The following is a 14098-nucleotide window of genomic DNA, read 5'->3' as shown; positions in this document are numbered from 1 at the left end:
AGGCAGTGCAGCTAAACGTTTTGCATGGGGTTTTCATTTAATTTGTACAATAACCTACTGAGGGAGGTATATTACTATCCTCATTTTACAGATGAGGCAACAAGGCCAAGGCTTTTGAAGTTTATCCTGAAGGCGGGTGACAAGGAAGTCCTGGAGACTCTTGAGCAGGAGAGGGGCAAGGCAGCGTTGGTCAGGAGGCGGCTGGGGGTCAGCGGAGTTATCTGGGACACATCCGCATCCTGACAGTGTCAGGGTTGGTGCTGGGAGGCCCCAGGGGTCGGGATGTGTGGTCCACGGCCAGCCCTTCCTGAGCCGGGCCAGCCCCGGGAGGGCTCTTCCTGTCCCATCTGAGCTCGTTCTCAGAGGCCCCCCTCAACTCCCATCCCTCCAGCTGGGGAGTGGCCCTGGCAGGCTCTCCCCTCTCCCGCCAGCTTGTCAGCATCTCCATTGTCCATCTGTTGCCCCAGCATGGGGAGCATGTGCTAAAATCATCTCTAAACCCATTGCCAGGTCTTTCTCCCGCACAGCCACTGGGTGGGTTCAAACCACCAACCTTTCAGTTAGCAGCCAATTGCTTAACCATTGTGCCACTAGGCTCAAATTAAGGATACTACAGAAAAATCAGTTATTGCCTAATTATATGCCACTCCAAGAGAAGGTGGGGCAGTGTGATCTGATCTGTAGAGGTTTCTAATCCGACACACTGTAAGATGCTTCTTTATATAAGGAACAAAGGTAACTGTGGACAGGAGATGCTTTCAGTTCATCTCTCTGGTGGGTCCAGACCACGTGTGGTGTGAGCGGTGGGCTGGGTGTGCAACGGTAGCCCTAGGCCTAAGAAGCTTCAGAACCTTCTACTCCACATACAATCCTACATAGAAACAACACTAAACTTTCATGCATGCAGAAAATCAGAAATATGAACCCTCTAACCAGAAAGTCTTCAGACGCACAAAACCTCAGATGTACCTGGTAACTGTGGAGCACAGCGATGTTGATCTCAATGACAGCCCGGTCTTTCCAAAGGGAAGCCAGCTTGTGCGTTTCCAGGCCCATCCTTCTGCCCACTTCCTGCCAAGGCAGAGAAACGAGGCCGAGTCAGTCCTTGTGACCCATCCCCAAGCCCACACCTCAGCCAGCCCAGCTGGGCGGCCCTCATTACCTCCAGGATGTTGTAGCGCTGGACATCGCAGAGGTCCCGGACCCCGATCTCCGTGCCCATGTACCAGCCATTGAAGGGACACCCTGGAAACTCAAGGCCACCCGCCTCAAGCAGCATGTTGGCCACTGCAGGCAGGGCGTACCACTTCAGCTCCAGCTCCCGAAACCACGCGTACCTGGCCCAAGGCAGAGCCAGTTACAATTGGGGCTTTCATTTTTGCCCACAACCTCCCCCGCCAAAAAAAACTCTTTAGAAAAGAGTCAACCAAGAAAACTTTTCCAGGCGTTGATCTTTAAGTTAATCCCATGTGGAGAGGTGAATCGGGAACACTCTCCCAATTCATTTATTTATGCATTCAATCACTTGTTCATTCATGGTAACATGTATTAAGCATCACGTATGTGCCAAGTACTGAGCTAAATGCTGAGAATCCAACATAACATAGTGGTTAAGGACTCTAGTATCAGAAAGCCTGGGTTCAACTCCTGCCTCATTGACTACTTGCTGTGTGACCCTGGGATGTTACTTAGCCTCTCTGAGCCTCAGTTTCCTCATCAGCAAAATAGAGATAATAGCATCGAACTCGTGGGATTATTATGAAGGTAAAAGAATTAATTCATGTTCCTTCATTTTTATATACATTTATCCCACAAATATTGAGTACCTACTATGTACCAGGCACCCTGGTAGGTGTTGGGGATATATTGGTGAACAAGAAAGGCAAGATCCTTATTCTCAAGGAGTTGACAGTCTAGTGGATAGACTCAAGAATATAAAAAGGTAAACAAGAAAATAAAATAAAGTGATGTGTTAGGCAAGGGTCGGAGTGTCTACTCTAGCTTTGGTGGTCAGGAGAAGCTTCTCAGAGGAGGTGACATTTTAGGGAATAACCTCACTGACAAGAAGCAATGAACCATGAAAAAATCTGAGAGAAGGACACATTGGCAGAGGAAATAGCAAGTGGAAAGGCTCTGAGGTAGGACTGAGTTCAGCATATTCAAGGGACAAAAAATCCAGCCCAATGCCGGGTACATAGTTAAGTCTCAATACATGGCAGTGTTTTTGTAACTACGGGCGCTGCCTGGAGCAGGGGCTGAACTGGATAAGCTCTTGAACTCACCGGAGCTCTATAATTCTACCACAGTCAGGAGAGGGACAGCTAAGCGAGTTGGCAGGAAGGCAAAAGTCTTGGGCAGCTCATCGTGAAAACCTGGAGGCTTTCAAGGGTTCTTCTCCGGAGGTCACGGCTTTCTAACCTCTAGGGGTCCATCTATCTAAGCCTCTCCTTCCCCCTCACCATCCACATACCCTTATACCTGATGTGAAAGCACAGACTCACTGCAGAAAGCAAGGGAGACAGGCAGGCTTGAAAGCCAGCCCCTCCAGGCGTCACTGCTGCTGCCTGGCTTGGGGGGAGGTCAGGGAGAGGTCTCGCATAGGAAATGGGGGTCATGCCTGTCGACTCACACCCCCAGCACTCCCAACCCACTTACTTGGGATGCTCTAGGGGCACCTCAAGCACTAGGTCCGGTGGGATTTCAAAGAGCTCAGGATCATGGCCATCCGCTTGCAGGACCAGAGGCACCACGTCAAAGCGGCCATACTTCGGCTTCCAGCCCAGGTCAATGCACAGCTGAGGGGCAAGACAGGCCTAGTGAGTCCACAGATCCAGGCACCCTAAGTCCTCCAGACCCCTCTCTGTTGCCCTCCACTGGGCTCCTTGTCCAAAGAGCCAGGGCCCAGGCTGGCCGGGTACCTGGGTGAACTCCACACAGGCAGGGTCTCCTATGATGGTGCCATCGGGCATCTGGTAGCCAGCATACCGGATGAGCTGAGAGTTCCACACCCGGAAGTCGTGCTTCCCGTCACTCCGCTGGGGGAACACCGTGATGGCTGACCTTCCCCAGGACAGGACAGTGCGGTTTACTATGTGGCCCTGTGGGGGCTCCCAGCTACCCCCTCCCCGCTGGCCCCACCTCCTCCTCCACTCTTCCTGATCACCAGCCCCCTGTACCCAAGCAGACTGGACCACCCGCAGCTCCCCAGTGAGCCAAGCTCTCTCCAGCCTCCGTGTAACCTGCCCCATTTCCTGACATATCCTCTTCCTCCTTCCTCCTCCAGCTTGTTCCCTTTTTTCGAAACCAGCATAGAGACCTCCCACTCTAGGAAGCCCTCCCATCCCTTGGTTGGGGTTAGAGGCCCCTCCGTGGCCCTTTCCCTAGCTGTACATTTCTTGCCTAGCAGTGGAGTTAGGTGAGTGCTTGGATTCATAGAGGGCTGGAGCAGGGTCTTGGGGTCTTAGTCACCTCTGCAGCCTTCCCCTGCATCATTCCCCTCCCACCCGCCACCTAGCCCCGTGTTGGGTCCCTATTAGGTGGGCACTAAGTGTTTATTGAACAAATAATGAATGAATGCCTGAATGAGCTGTTCAGCTCTATCAGCCTTGGCTTCTTAGGGTAGGGAGAAGTGCGGGAGGGGGTGTACTGATGGGCAATAGGTCTCCCACGTCGAAGACAGACACCCACAAGAGCCATCTGCTGGAAACCAACCTCCCATCCTCCCCAAAAAGTGGAGAGCCCTAACTCTGATCAGTGAAGACGTGACTTCTTAAAGATCCCCCACTCCCTCCAAACGGCTCCAAGTCAGAAACCAGAAAGCCGGCTGTGGACACAGGCTAAGCTCACAGAGGTTGGGCTCACTATTAAGGCCCCCGAAGAGGCCTGAGTTTTTCACCTTTCTCTTACTCCCTGGTTAGTCCTGGAGCCCAAGACGCCTCCCCTAAACAAACCCACCTGAATCTTTTGGCTAAGACTCTGGGGCAGGTGGACCCCAGCTGCAGCCTCGGGAAAGGCGAACTCACCTGATATTGCCCTGGTTGGTGGCATAGCGTATATGTCTGCAAATGTGCTCGAACATTTCCTTGGCAGTGGTACAGCTCCGGGCGTCAAAGACCTGCACACACCCCACCAGGACCAAGCCCATCAAGGACTGTGTGGACAGAGGCCTCCAGCCCTCCAAACTGTGGGGAGCAGCCTAAACACCCAACACCCAAATACCTGGTAAAAAATCAGTTGCCACTGAGTCAATTCCAACTCATGGCACCCCATGTGTGTCAGAGTAGACCTGTGCTCTATAGGGTTTTCAATGGCTGATTTTTCAAAAGTAGATGGTAGGCCTTTCTTCCAGGGTACCTCTGAGTGGACTCCAACCTCCAACCTTTTGGTTAGCAGCTGAGCACGTTAACTGTTTGCACCACCCAGGGACTCCAAACACCAGGGAGAGGGATGCATTCTTCTCTCGGCATCGACTCTTCCCACCTCACAGCTGCCCTGGCCATCCTTTCTCCTGCCCTCCTAGGTGTTGCCTCTGAGGGCAAATCTGCTTAGAAGACTCCAACAGAAAACAAAATCCCAAGAAAACCTGATTTTAAAGTGCCATGAATCGAGATTCCTGTAGCCCCAGCCTAGTTGCCTTGCAACACGTGAGCATATCACAAGCTGGCCTCTGGCACAAATGACACAGCCAGAGTTGGTTTCATTGGCATTTCTAATCGATTTCTCTGTCAAGTGCCTTTGATATTATCCAACAATAAATGATCCCCCAGTGAAAAGATGGCCTAGGAGCTAGGATAAATAAAATGTTCTCTAGGAGCCAAGAATTCAAACATTTAAGGTAAACAACCTCTCTCGTGGCACCAGGACCTCATTAATAATAGAAACAAGGTTGTTTGGTTTTTTGATGGTGCTTAGTCTCCCAGTTTTAACACAAGAGAGAAAGGTCAGTCAGAAATCCTGGTGCTGAAATAGGATTCTAGACATTTAGATTTTTAAAAAGAAATTAAAAAACAAAAAAAGTTGCCGTCAAGTCACTTCTGACTCATGGCAACCCCATGTGTGTCAGAGTAGAACTGCGTTCCACAAGGTTTTCAATGGCTGGTTTTCCAGAAGCAGATCACCAGGCCTTTCTTCCAAGGCACCTCTGGGTGGACTCAAACCTCCAACCTTTCAGTTAGCAGCCAACCATGTCAACTGTTTGCACCATCTAGGGACCTGTAGACATCTAGAGGGGTCCTATAATCCCTTCTCATATTCAGGGGTGTGAAGTGAGAACTCAAGGCTTTGGGAACCTCTGGGCGCAGCTCTGAGCACAACTCTGGGTACAGCTTCTGTTAGGCTGTTCCGAGTCATCTGCTCAGGGCCTGCCCACCTCCCCAGCTCCCTCTCCCACTTGGGTCTAAGGAAGTCACCTGTAGGTTGGACCACTGTATCCTCCCAATGCAGCGGGGGGCATTGCGCCAGGCCTGTTTGGTGGCAAAGATGAGCTCATCCCCTGTCAGCTGGTAGGTTCCTGTTGTTTCGATCTCCTTTGCTACTGCTTCCACCCTGGCCAGATGTTCCTCTATTTTTGCCCTGGGACACAGGAAGACATCAGGAAGATCAACAATGAGATGGCCTTAAATGGGGATTAATGCAATCCACAGAAGCAGGAACTCAGATAGGATGCCAAGAGGGCAAGATGTCCCCCACTAGAGAGAGACTGCTCCTGCCAGGGCTGGCTCCAAGTCACCTGCGAAGTCACACACAGCTTTGCGTGTAGAAGGGTCCCACACTTGGTTTATGCTCCGCTGTCACCATCTTGAAATTCTTAATTATTTTTGAACAAAGAGCTTGCATTTTCATTTTGCACTGGGCCCTGCAAATTACGTGACCAGCCCTGGCCTGTTTGAAACCCTGATATTTCCAGGGTTTTTCTTTAACCATGTATTCTTCTCAGCTTGAGCAGGGTGTGTGGTCCTCCTCAGACCTCCGAGGAAGGGGGAGTGCCTGTCCGCCTTCTCATGGTTAAGAGAGGACAAGCCAAGCCCTTTCACAGCAGCTACTGGGTACCCAGTACTTCCTATGACTGAGGGGTCTCACTGAGTCCGTGAGGGAGGTATTTTTGCATTTATTTTATAGTCAAGGGCATCTAGGCTCTGGGAGGTTGAATACCAGGCCCAGAAACATTAGCACGGGCAAGAGCAGAGCCAGGACTCAGACTCGGCCGCCATGATGCCGAGCCCAGGACCTTAACTGCTTGAAATACCACCTTCCGCTCCAGGGGGATTGCAAGCCCAGACACATTGAGTGCCCACTTATGTTTTCCTGGAAGCCCGGCAGGCCACCCTGGAGCCCAGCTCTGGGGACTCAGGGGCCAGCACAGAGAGGCGCTCCCCACAGCGTGGTCAGACGCCACAGGCTCCTAAATCACGCTGTTTCTCAGCCTCAGCACAGCCCTGCTCCTCCAGAAATTCCATATGAGATTTGTCAACTTGCTTTTCCTCTCCCCTCCCCTCTCAGACTTTGAAAATATCCCAAAAGGAGGGATTCGGTCAGAAAGGCTTTGAAACACACACAACACAGCACACAACGCACACACACACATGCAGAGCAAAGCCTTGAGATTACCAATCACCACCAAAGGCTTTTGAAATGGCCACAGAGAAACTATTCAAGGAATGAACTCCTGATTAAGGACAGTGAAAAACGCAGAACAAAATGGCCTTTCTGCGGATGAAGAGTGTCTCGACATCTCTTCTTGATTAAAAGAAAAAAAAGCACAAAGACAAAATACTTGATAATATTTATCCTCAAGGACACCCGTGGCATAAGGAAGTGCTGGGTGAGGGTGCTGCTACCCCACCACCGCAAGGCCTCTCTCCCAGAAAAGCTTTTAGCAATACTGTACCCCCTCTGCACCCAAGCATGAAAACAGTAATGATCCTCATTACCCTTAGTAGTGTTAACATGCGAATACATAAAAAATGATTATTTTTTTATGTTTGCACCCAATGCCTGTAGTTTTATATTTTACCACTGTTTTCATAAAGTCACATTTCTGAGGCACTAAAAAATGTTATGAGGAGTCCCTGAGTGGTACAAACGGTAATGTGCTTGGCTGCTAACCAAAAGGTTGGCAGTTTGAGTCCACCCAGAGGCACCTCAGAAGAAAGGCCTGGTGATCTACTTCCGAAAAATCAGCCATGAAACCTTACGAAGCACAGTTCTACTCTGACACGTATGGGGTTTCCATGAGTCAGAGTCAACTCGATGGCAAGGGGATTTTTTACTGGTCTTTAACTTACATAAACCCATTGCTGTCAAGTCAATTCCAACTCATAGTGATCCTACAGGACAGAGTAGAACTGCCTCGTAGGGTTTCCAAGGCTGTAAATCTTTATGGAAGCAGACTGCCACATCTTTCTCCCACAGAGCGAGGCTGGTGGGTTTGAACTGCCAGCCATTCAGTTAGCAGCCGAGCACTTTAAATACTGTGCCACCAGGACTTCTTTTAAATTAAGCGTATTTTATTTGGCCAAAACAGTTGTTCTAAACACTCAGTAACAGCTAATTCTGCTATAGGCGAGGCACTATTCCTAGCACTTCATATACTTTAATTGATTGAATCTTTATAAGCCCCTGTATGGTAGATACTATTCATTATCACTATTTTCAGGCAAGAAAATGGAGGCACAGAGAGGTAACTTGCCCACAACAATCTCATAAGCCAGGTTCTATCATTATCATCCCTATTTTACAGATGAGAAATACAAGGCACAGAGAGGGTAAGCAGATTGCCCAAGGATATCTATAGAACCAGTTAGTGATGGAATCAGAATTCAAACTCTAATAGTTATACTCCCAACTCACCCTTTAACCACTATTGCTATGCCTCTTTGTCCCACAACTATGAAAACCTACTCTGAGATCTTTTTTCTTGGAAAACTAGGCTTTAGCCCTGGAACCACTAGGAATTGAGGAAAGAAAGGGGGCTAGGGTCAGAGGAAAATAGCTGGAGACAGGGGAGAACCCAGCGGAGGTTGCAGGAAGCAAGCCTTACTCTTTGAAGGAGCCGTAATACTGGTTGACAAATTCGATTGCTTGAGGTAGAAGCTCGTCCGGGGGGGTAGGCTTGTCTCTCGGTCCTTTGGTAAAATTTTTGGGGCTCATAAGGGACCCCAGGCAAGACCTGGACTTGCAAGGAACATCCTGGAAAGAGGAGGCATGAGGTGAGAGCAGGCCGCTTGGCCTATAGAGCAGGTGTTTGTGTCCATCCTCTCCCAGCAGCCAGCTCTTCTGACCACCTCCTTTCACTCTGGCTACTCTGCTCTCCACCCCTGTGCCACCTCCTCCTTGGGGTCCACCAGTCTTTCTCTCCAGTCAAACGTCTTCTCCTCTACTGACTGTACCCCAGTGGGTGTGAGGTGAGGTTGGTTCTCCCACCCTGGGGCTCAGTCTCTGGCCCTGCTCCCCAGCTGGCCTCAGACCCAGAGCAAAGTCAACAGCTCAGTCCCTGGGAACAGTTCAACTGCCTTCTCATTTAAAGAGGCTGATGTTGCCTCCTGTGGGAACACACTAAGGTGTACAGCAAAAGTGAAAAGGAATGAGCAGGTGTAAATCCCAAAGTCACAGGACGGCATAGAAGAAACACTGGAAGGAAGTACACCCAAAGGTTAACTGTGGTGGTTTCTGAGAGGTGTGGAAAATCATCCTGCTTTCATGGTCTTGAAATGTTTAATTCTTTTCTACTTTAAAACCGTAGAATGCATTCTAAAGTTAGAATAAGAAACTTAGAAGATAGGAAGGAGCTTTAAAGGGCACTCAGTCTAACCCCTCAGTTGATGCATGAACCCCTCTCCGATCTCCCTAACAAAGAGCACTTGAATACTTCCAGAGACAGGGAGCTCACTACCTCATGATGTAGTTCAGTGTGGCTTCAGGCACTTCTCTTGGAAAATTCTTCCTGACACTATGCTGAAATCTGTCTCTCTAAGAAAGACATTAATTTGTACATGCAATAGTTTGTCTGATCTTGTGGATTAGCCACTACCCGTTAAGGTGGTTAACAGAGAGCTGACATCATTTACTTCTACTGTAATTTGTGAAGAATGTGAGTTTGTGTTCCCAATTCCCTTCGCCCAAGCAGATGATTGTTTGGTTTGAGAGGAGGAAAGGGGGTGGGGCTGGGGTGGGGGAGGCGGCATCTGTTTGGTCCACAAAGGGTTCCAGTGGCTTCATCAGCCTGGGATAAGGGGGTCCTCCCTGAAGCCCCAGACTTCTCACCCCTTTGGCCTGGTGGTGAAGTGTGTCCTGGAAAGTCATCCCATTGCCCCAGTTTTTGATCCTCACATGCCCTGCGCAGGCCGATGGGGGTGTGCCCAGCTTCACGCCCAGCTTGACCTGGGATTCTGGAGACTTCTGACAGGGAGGGAGAGGAAAAAAACAGGGTTTTCCAAATGTCTCCAACCCCAGGACCCCATGGGTTTCTCCCAGTCCCTGGGCTTTTCTTTGGTTTTGGGTGGGGTTGGGAGCTATGGGTGGGCATACAGAGCAGGCCAATGCCCCATGCCCCTCCTTCCTTCCTTGTAGCTCAGCGGCCTGGGCCAGTGTCTGCTAAGAGCTCCGGGTGCCCAGGCCATCAGCCAGGCTTCTCTCCTCACCCAGACCCCTGCCAAATGCTTCCTCAGAGGAACTGCAGCAGGAGGGACTAAGGTTAGATGCAATGGAGACTACTGTCGCAGTCAATACCACAGAGAACAGAAATCAGGACGAGGAAGAATGTACCACTGCCTTCCCTGAAGGCATTTAAGAATATGAAAACCATCTCCTCTCCCCCTCCACTCACCTCTCTGCCACCACTCTGGAACACTGAGGTCAAAAGCACTTAGGGAAGATGGAGCTTGTGGGATACAGGCTGGGACCAAAGGCTCAGCCCCTGAGCCTGGGATTATTTTGAAGCGTCCCACTCCTCGCTCCATGAACAGTCTGGAATCACCCCCTACCTGTGCCTGCCAGCCCACACAGGCAAATCATCCAGGTGCCAACAGACCTTGGGGACCACCACTCCCGACCACCATGGATCATCCTGCTCTTCCAAAGCCCTTCCTTACTCCCACCTGTGCCCCCCATCCGGGGCTCCCCACTTGCTGCACAAACCCCAGTTCCTCTGCCCTTCAGCCCAGCCTCCAACAGACTGCTCAGCCTGCATCTGCCTGGGCGAGGGGGGAAGGGGATTCCCACACCCGTGTGACCACTGACCTGTACCGTCCCCGTGAGGGGTGGGGAAGACTCATTCCCAGGCTTGCTGAGGCTGTGAAGCTTGGTGTCATCCTGTGTTACGGGACTGCAAAAGGAAACAGCTATTATGAGATCTTAGTATCTGAGAGCCCGCGAGGGATCTTGGGGTCTTCTCTGCCAACACCCTCATTTTTTTTCCTAAATTTTATTTGTTATTATTGTTGAGAATATATACAGCAAAACATACACCAATTCAACAGTTTCTACATGTACAATTTAGTGACACTGATTACTTTCTTTGAGTTGTGCAACCATTCTCACCCTCCTTTACTGAGTTTGTCCTCCCTCATTAACATAAACTCACTGTCCCCTAAGGTTCCGATCTAGTCTTTCGAGTTACCAGCACCCTCATTTGATGCGTGGGGGAACTGAGGTCCAGAGATGGGGGTGAATTGCTCACGGATCCACACTGAGTCAGAGGCAAAGCTAGAAGCCAGGGCCATGTCTCCTGGCTTCCAGGCAAGGAGGGGGTGTCTGTGGTGAAAGGGGATTGGGGGGTTAGTTGGTCAGACCAAATCTCCCCACCATGGTCACCCTCCCCACTTCTTGTCATCTCTTGCCTTCGCCCAACAAAGACAGAAAGATACAAGGGGAGCTGAGACAAAGCTACCACCCCAAACAGAAGCTCTTGGAAGAGGCAGCCCTCAAAAGCTGAGTAGAAACGTGACAGGCGCTGGGTGGGCAGAGAATAGACCCTACGTCGCTGGCCTCCAGGCCAGCAGCACTGCTCATCACCCTCTAGTTTTAGTGACTTCAGCTTTTTTTAAAGCACTTGATTTGTTGTTGATAGTTGCCGTCCAGTCGATTCCAACTCACGGCGACCCCATGTGTGCGGAGTAGAACTGCTCCATAGGGTTTTCAAGGCTGTGACCTTTCAGAAGCAGAACACCAGGCCGGTCTCCCGAGGCACTGCTGGGTGGGTTCAAACTGCCAACCTTTTGGCTAGTAGTCAAGGGCTTAACCATTTGCGCCACCCAGGGACTCCTAAATTTTCAACATGGAAAATTTTAAACATACGAAAGTAGAGAGAATAATAACCATGGGCTCCCCACCCAGATTCAACCCAATTAACAATTATTAACTTACGGCCAATCTTGTTTCAACTATACCGTCTAGCCCCACCATTATTTTAAGACAAATCCAAGACCTGATTTGTATCCATAAATATCTCAGTGAGTATTATTGGAAGAGAAAGACTTATAAAATATACATACTGGTTTTATTTATTTTAAAACAAGTTGCGTTTGAAGAGGAAAAAATGACCAAATTGCCTGAAGGCATTAAGAAAGAGTTGATTCTGGCTTGGGATTTCGAGTGTGCTCTCCTGGAGAACTACAGAGAATAGAGGACACACAACCCTTCTCTGCCGCATATGCATGAACACCCCTCCAATAGTCACACCCCACACTTGTCTCCACGTAGGGAGACTCACTCTAGGGGTGCATCGCACTAGTTTGAAAGCTTGTGCTGTGTTCCATTTTCGTTGCCATATTGTCTGGAGTGTGCGTGTGGGAGATGGGGTTAGAGGGTATTACGAAGGTCTCTCTTTTTCTACTTTATACACATCTGTGATGTTGGGATACAATGAATGAGCACATGTTGCTTTTATTAATCAGAAAAAGTAGTGACTCTATTTATATTAACATCACATTATTAACTATGTATATTGTTAGTTAGGTGCCATCGAGTCGGTTCCAACTCATACAGATCCTGAGTACAAGAAAACGAAACATTGCTGGGTCCTGCGCCATCCTCACAATCGTTGCTATGTTTGAGCTCACTGTTGCAGCCACTGTGTCAATCCATGTCGTTGAGGGTCTTCCTCTTTATCATTGACCCTCTACTTCACCAAGCATGATGTCCTTCTCCAGGTCCCTCCTACAAAGGAGCCCTGGTGGCACAGTGGTTAAGCACTCAGCTACTAACTGAAAGGTGGGCAACTGGAACCCACTGGCCTGCGCCATGGGAGAAAGATGTGACAATCTGCTTCCATAAAGATTTACGGCCTTGGAAACCCTATGGGTCACTAAGTCAGAATAGACTCGACAGCAGTGAGTGGGAACTATGTATATTATATAGTAGCATTATAAGATGTATAATTCTAAAGAGATAAGTTCCTTTAAGAGAACATAAGTAAAAATCAGAAAGCCTCGTTTTTAAAAGCTGCCTGAAAATCCACCATATAAATGTGCCACATTGGCCTCAAAACTGTATAGATGGTCTGATGCTGGCTGTGTGTGTATGTGTGTGTGTGTGTGTATACAAGCATAGAAAGAAGCCTCTGTGTGTGTGCGTGTGTGTGTGTGTGTGTGTGTGCAAGCATGGAAAAAAGCCTGGGAGGAAATGCTACTCAAGGTTAGTAGTAACTAGCATTGAGTAATGACGTCATGGGCAATTTTAATTCTTCTTTATACCTTTCTGCATCTTCCAACTTTTTCTAGTAACCATGAATTACTTTCAGAATTGGTAATTTTTGTATAACTTAAGAAATGAATAAACACCCCAGCCCTCACCACTGCTCCTCCAGTTAGCCAATGCCTTTGCCCTAGCTGCTGAGAGATGTGGTGACCAGATGTCAGGTGTGCACATTACAGACCTGGATACTCGTTGCCAAATTATTGCATTGTTTATCCAGACACTCATGCGGTTTGGCTAAACTCCCAGCCATGCGCAGTCGTGCTTGGTCCTTCATAGGGACGAGGGATCCTTGAAGACTTGCCATCAAAAGGAGGGCTGCTGGGGGAATGGCTTGTTTAGACTCAGAACTATGCATAATAAGCCTTGGAGTGACTGAGGATGGCTTGTTTGGGGTCCTGGGATCCTGCTTCCCCTGCAGTCCCTACCCTGCCCACTCTCTTGCACCTCCATACACCAAGGAGGCAGGTGGCACTCTGGGAAATAGACCTTATTTGTAAAACAGCGTTTTAACTGGTCGCTATGAGTCGGAATCAACTCGATGGCAATGGGTTTGTTTTTTTGGATCCTAAAGGGTATAGCAGCCTCGGTGCTGAAAAACCGTCTGCAAAAGCCTCCAAGTCCTGAAACATCCACAATTCCTACCCAGCCCCACAGCCGCCTCTCATGGGTGTAGGTCATCAGGCTTCTCTGGACCATTTGTGGCTACTGAATTACAACCGTTTATGCATTCTGGACACCACCAGTCGGTCAGTTTTTGGTACTGTGATGGCCTGTGTGTTGCTATTATGTTGGAAGCCATGCCATCAGTATTTCAAATACCAGCAGGGTCACCCATGATGGGCAGGCTTAGGCAGACCTTGCAGATTAAGACAGACTAGGAAGAAAGGCCTGGCCATCTACTTCCCAAAAAAGCTAATGAAAACCCAGTATTCTCAAAAGAGAATATTATCAGATATAGTACTGAAAGATGAGCCCCCTAGGTTGGAAAGCACTAGAAATACACAGTAGCCGCAACAATGGACTGGAGCATAGCAGCAATGTGGAGGTGGCTCAGGACCCGCAACGTTTAGTTCCGTTGTACATGACGCCCCCATGAGTCGGAGCTGACTCTCGGGCAACTAACAATGCGTTCTGAACGAGGAAAACGCTTTAAGTAAATCCTCATCAGTATCCTACAGAGCGAATAGTCCAACCCTTACATTTACATGGAAAACCGTGGCTCTGAGAGATTCAATGCCAAGCCTCCAGCCACCCAGCCAGCGAGCAGCGGCGGAGCTCCGCGCCCAGATCCTGGCGAGGAGCCCCTGCCTCCCTCCCAGGGCAGACCCCGGCCCGGCGGGAGTACCTGGCTCGGCTGGGGCGGCAGGCGGGCTGCGGCCGAAATACCCTGCGGAGGAGCCGGCAG

The 14098-nt window shown here is 49.5% G+C and overlaps 1 protein-coding gene across 1 annotated transcript in view; it reads right to left on the bottom strand.

Annotated features, from left to right (window-relative positions):
* The window catches only part of NOS2 (nitric oxide synthase 2), a 44632-nt gene that overhangs the window by 24194 nt on the left and 6340 nt on the right, over window positions 1-14098 (bottom strand). The window contains exons 3-11 of the mRNA XM_012558117.2: window positions 10237-10321; window positions 9262-9396; window positions 8039-8187; window positions 5409-5571; window positions 4023-4114; window positions 2919-3060; window positions 2656-2795; window positions 1163-1337; window positions 970-1071 (exon numbers count right to left, since the gene is read on the bottom strand). Coding sequence (XP_012413571.1) covers window positions 970-1071; window positions 1163-1337; window positions 2656-2795; window positions 2919-3060; window positions 4023-4114; window positions 5409-5571; window positions 8039-8187; window positions 9262-9396; window positions 10237-10321 — 1183 coding nt within the window. The remainder of the gene's footprint in view (window positions 1-969; window positions 1072-1162; window positions 1338-2655; window positions 2796-2918; window positions 3061-4022; window positions 4115-5408; window positions 5572-8038; window positions 8188-9261; window positions 9397-10236; window positions 10322-14098) is intronic.

Source organism: Trichechus manatus, unplaced genomic scaffold (genome assembly GCF_000243295.1).
Source record: "Trichechus manatus latirostris isolate Lorelei unplaced genomic scaffold, TriManLat1.0 scaffold00138, whole genome shotgun sequence".
Taxonomy (NCBI): domain Eukaryota; kingdom Metazoa; phylum Chordata; class Mammalia; order Sirenia; family Trichechidae; genus Trichechus; species Trichechus manatus.
The sequence above is the reverse complement of the archived record's forward strand: the minus strand, read 5'-3'. Positions and strand labels throughout refer to the sequence as shown.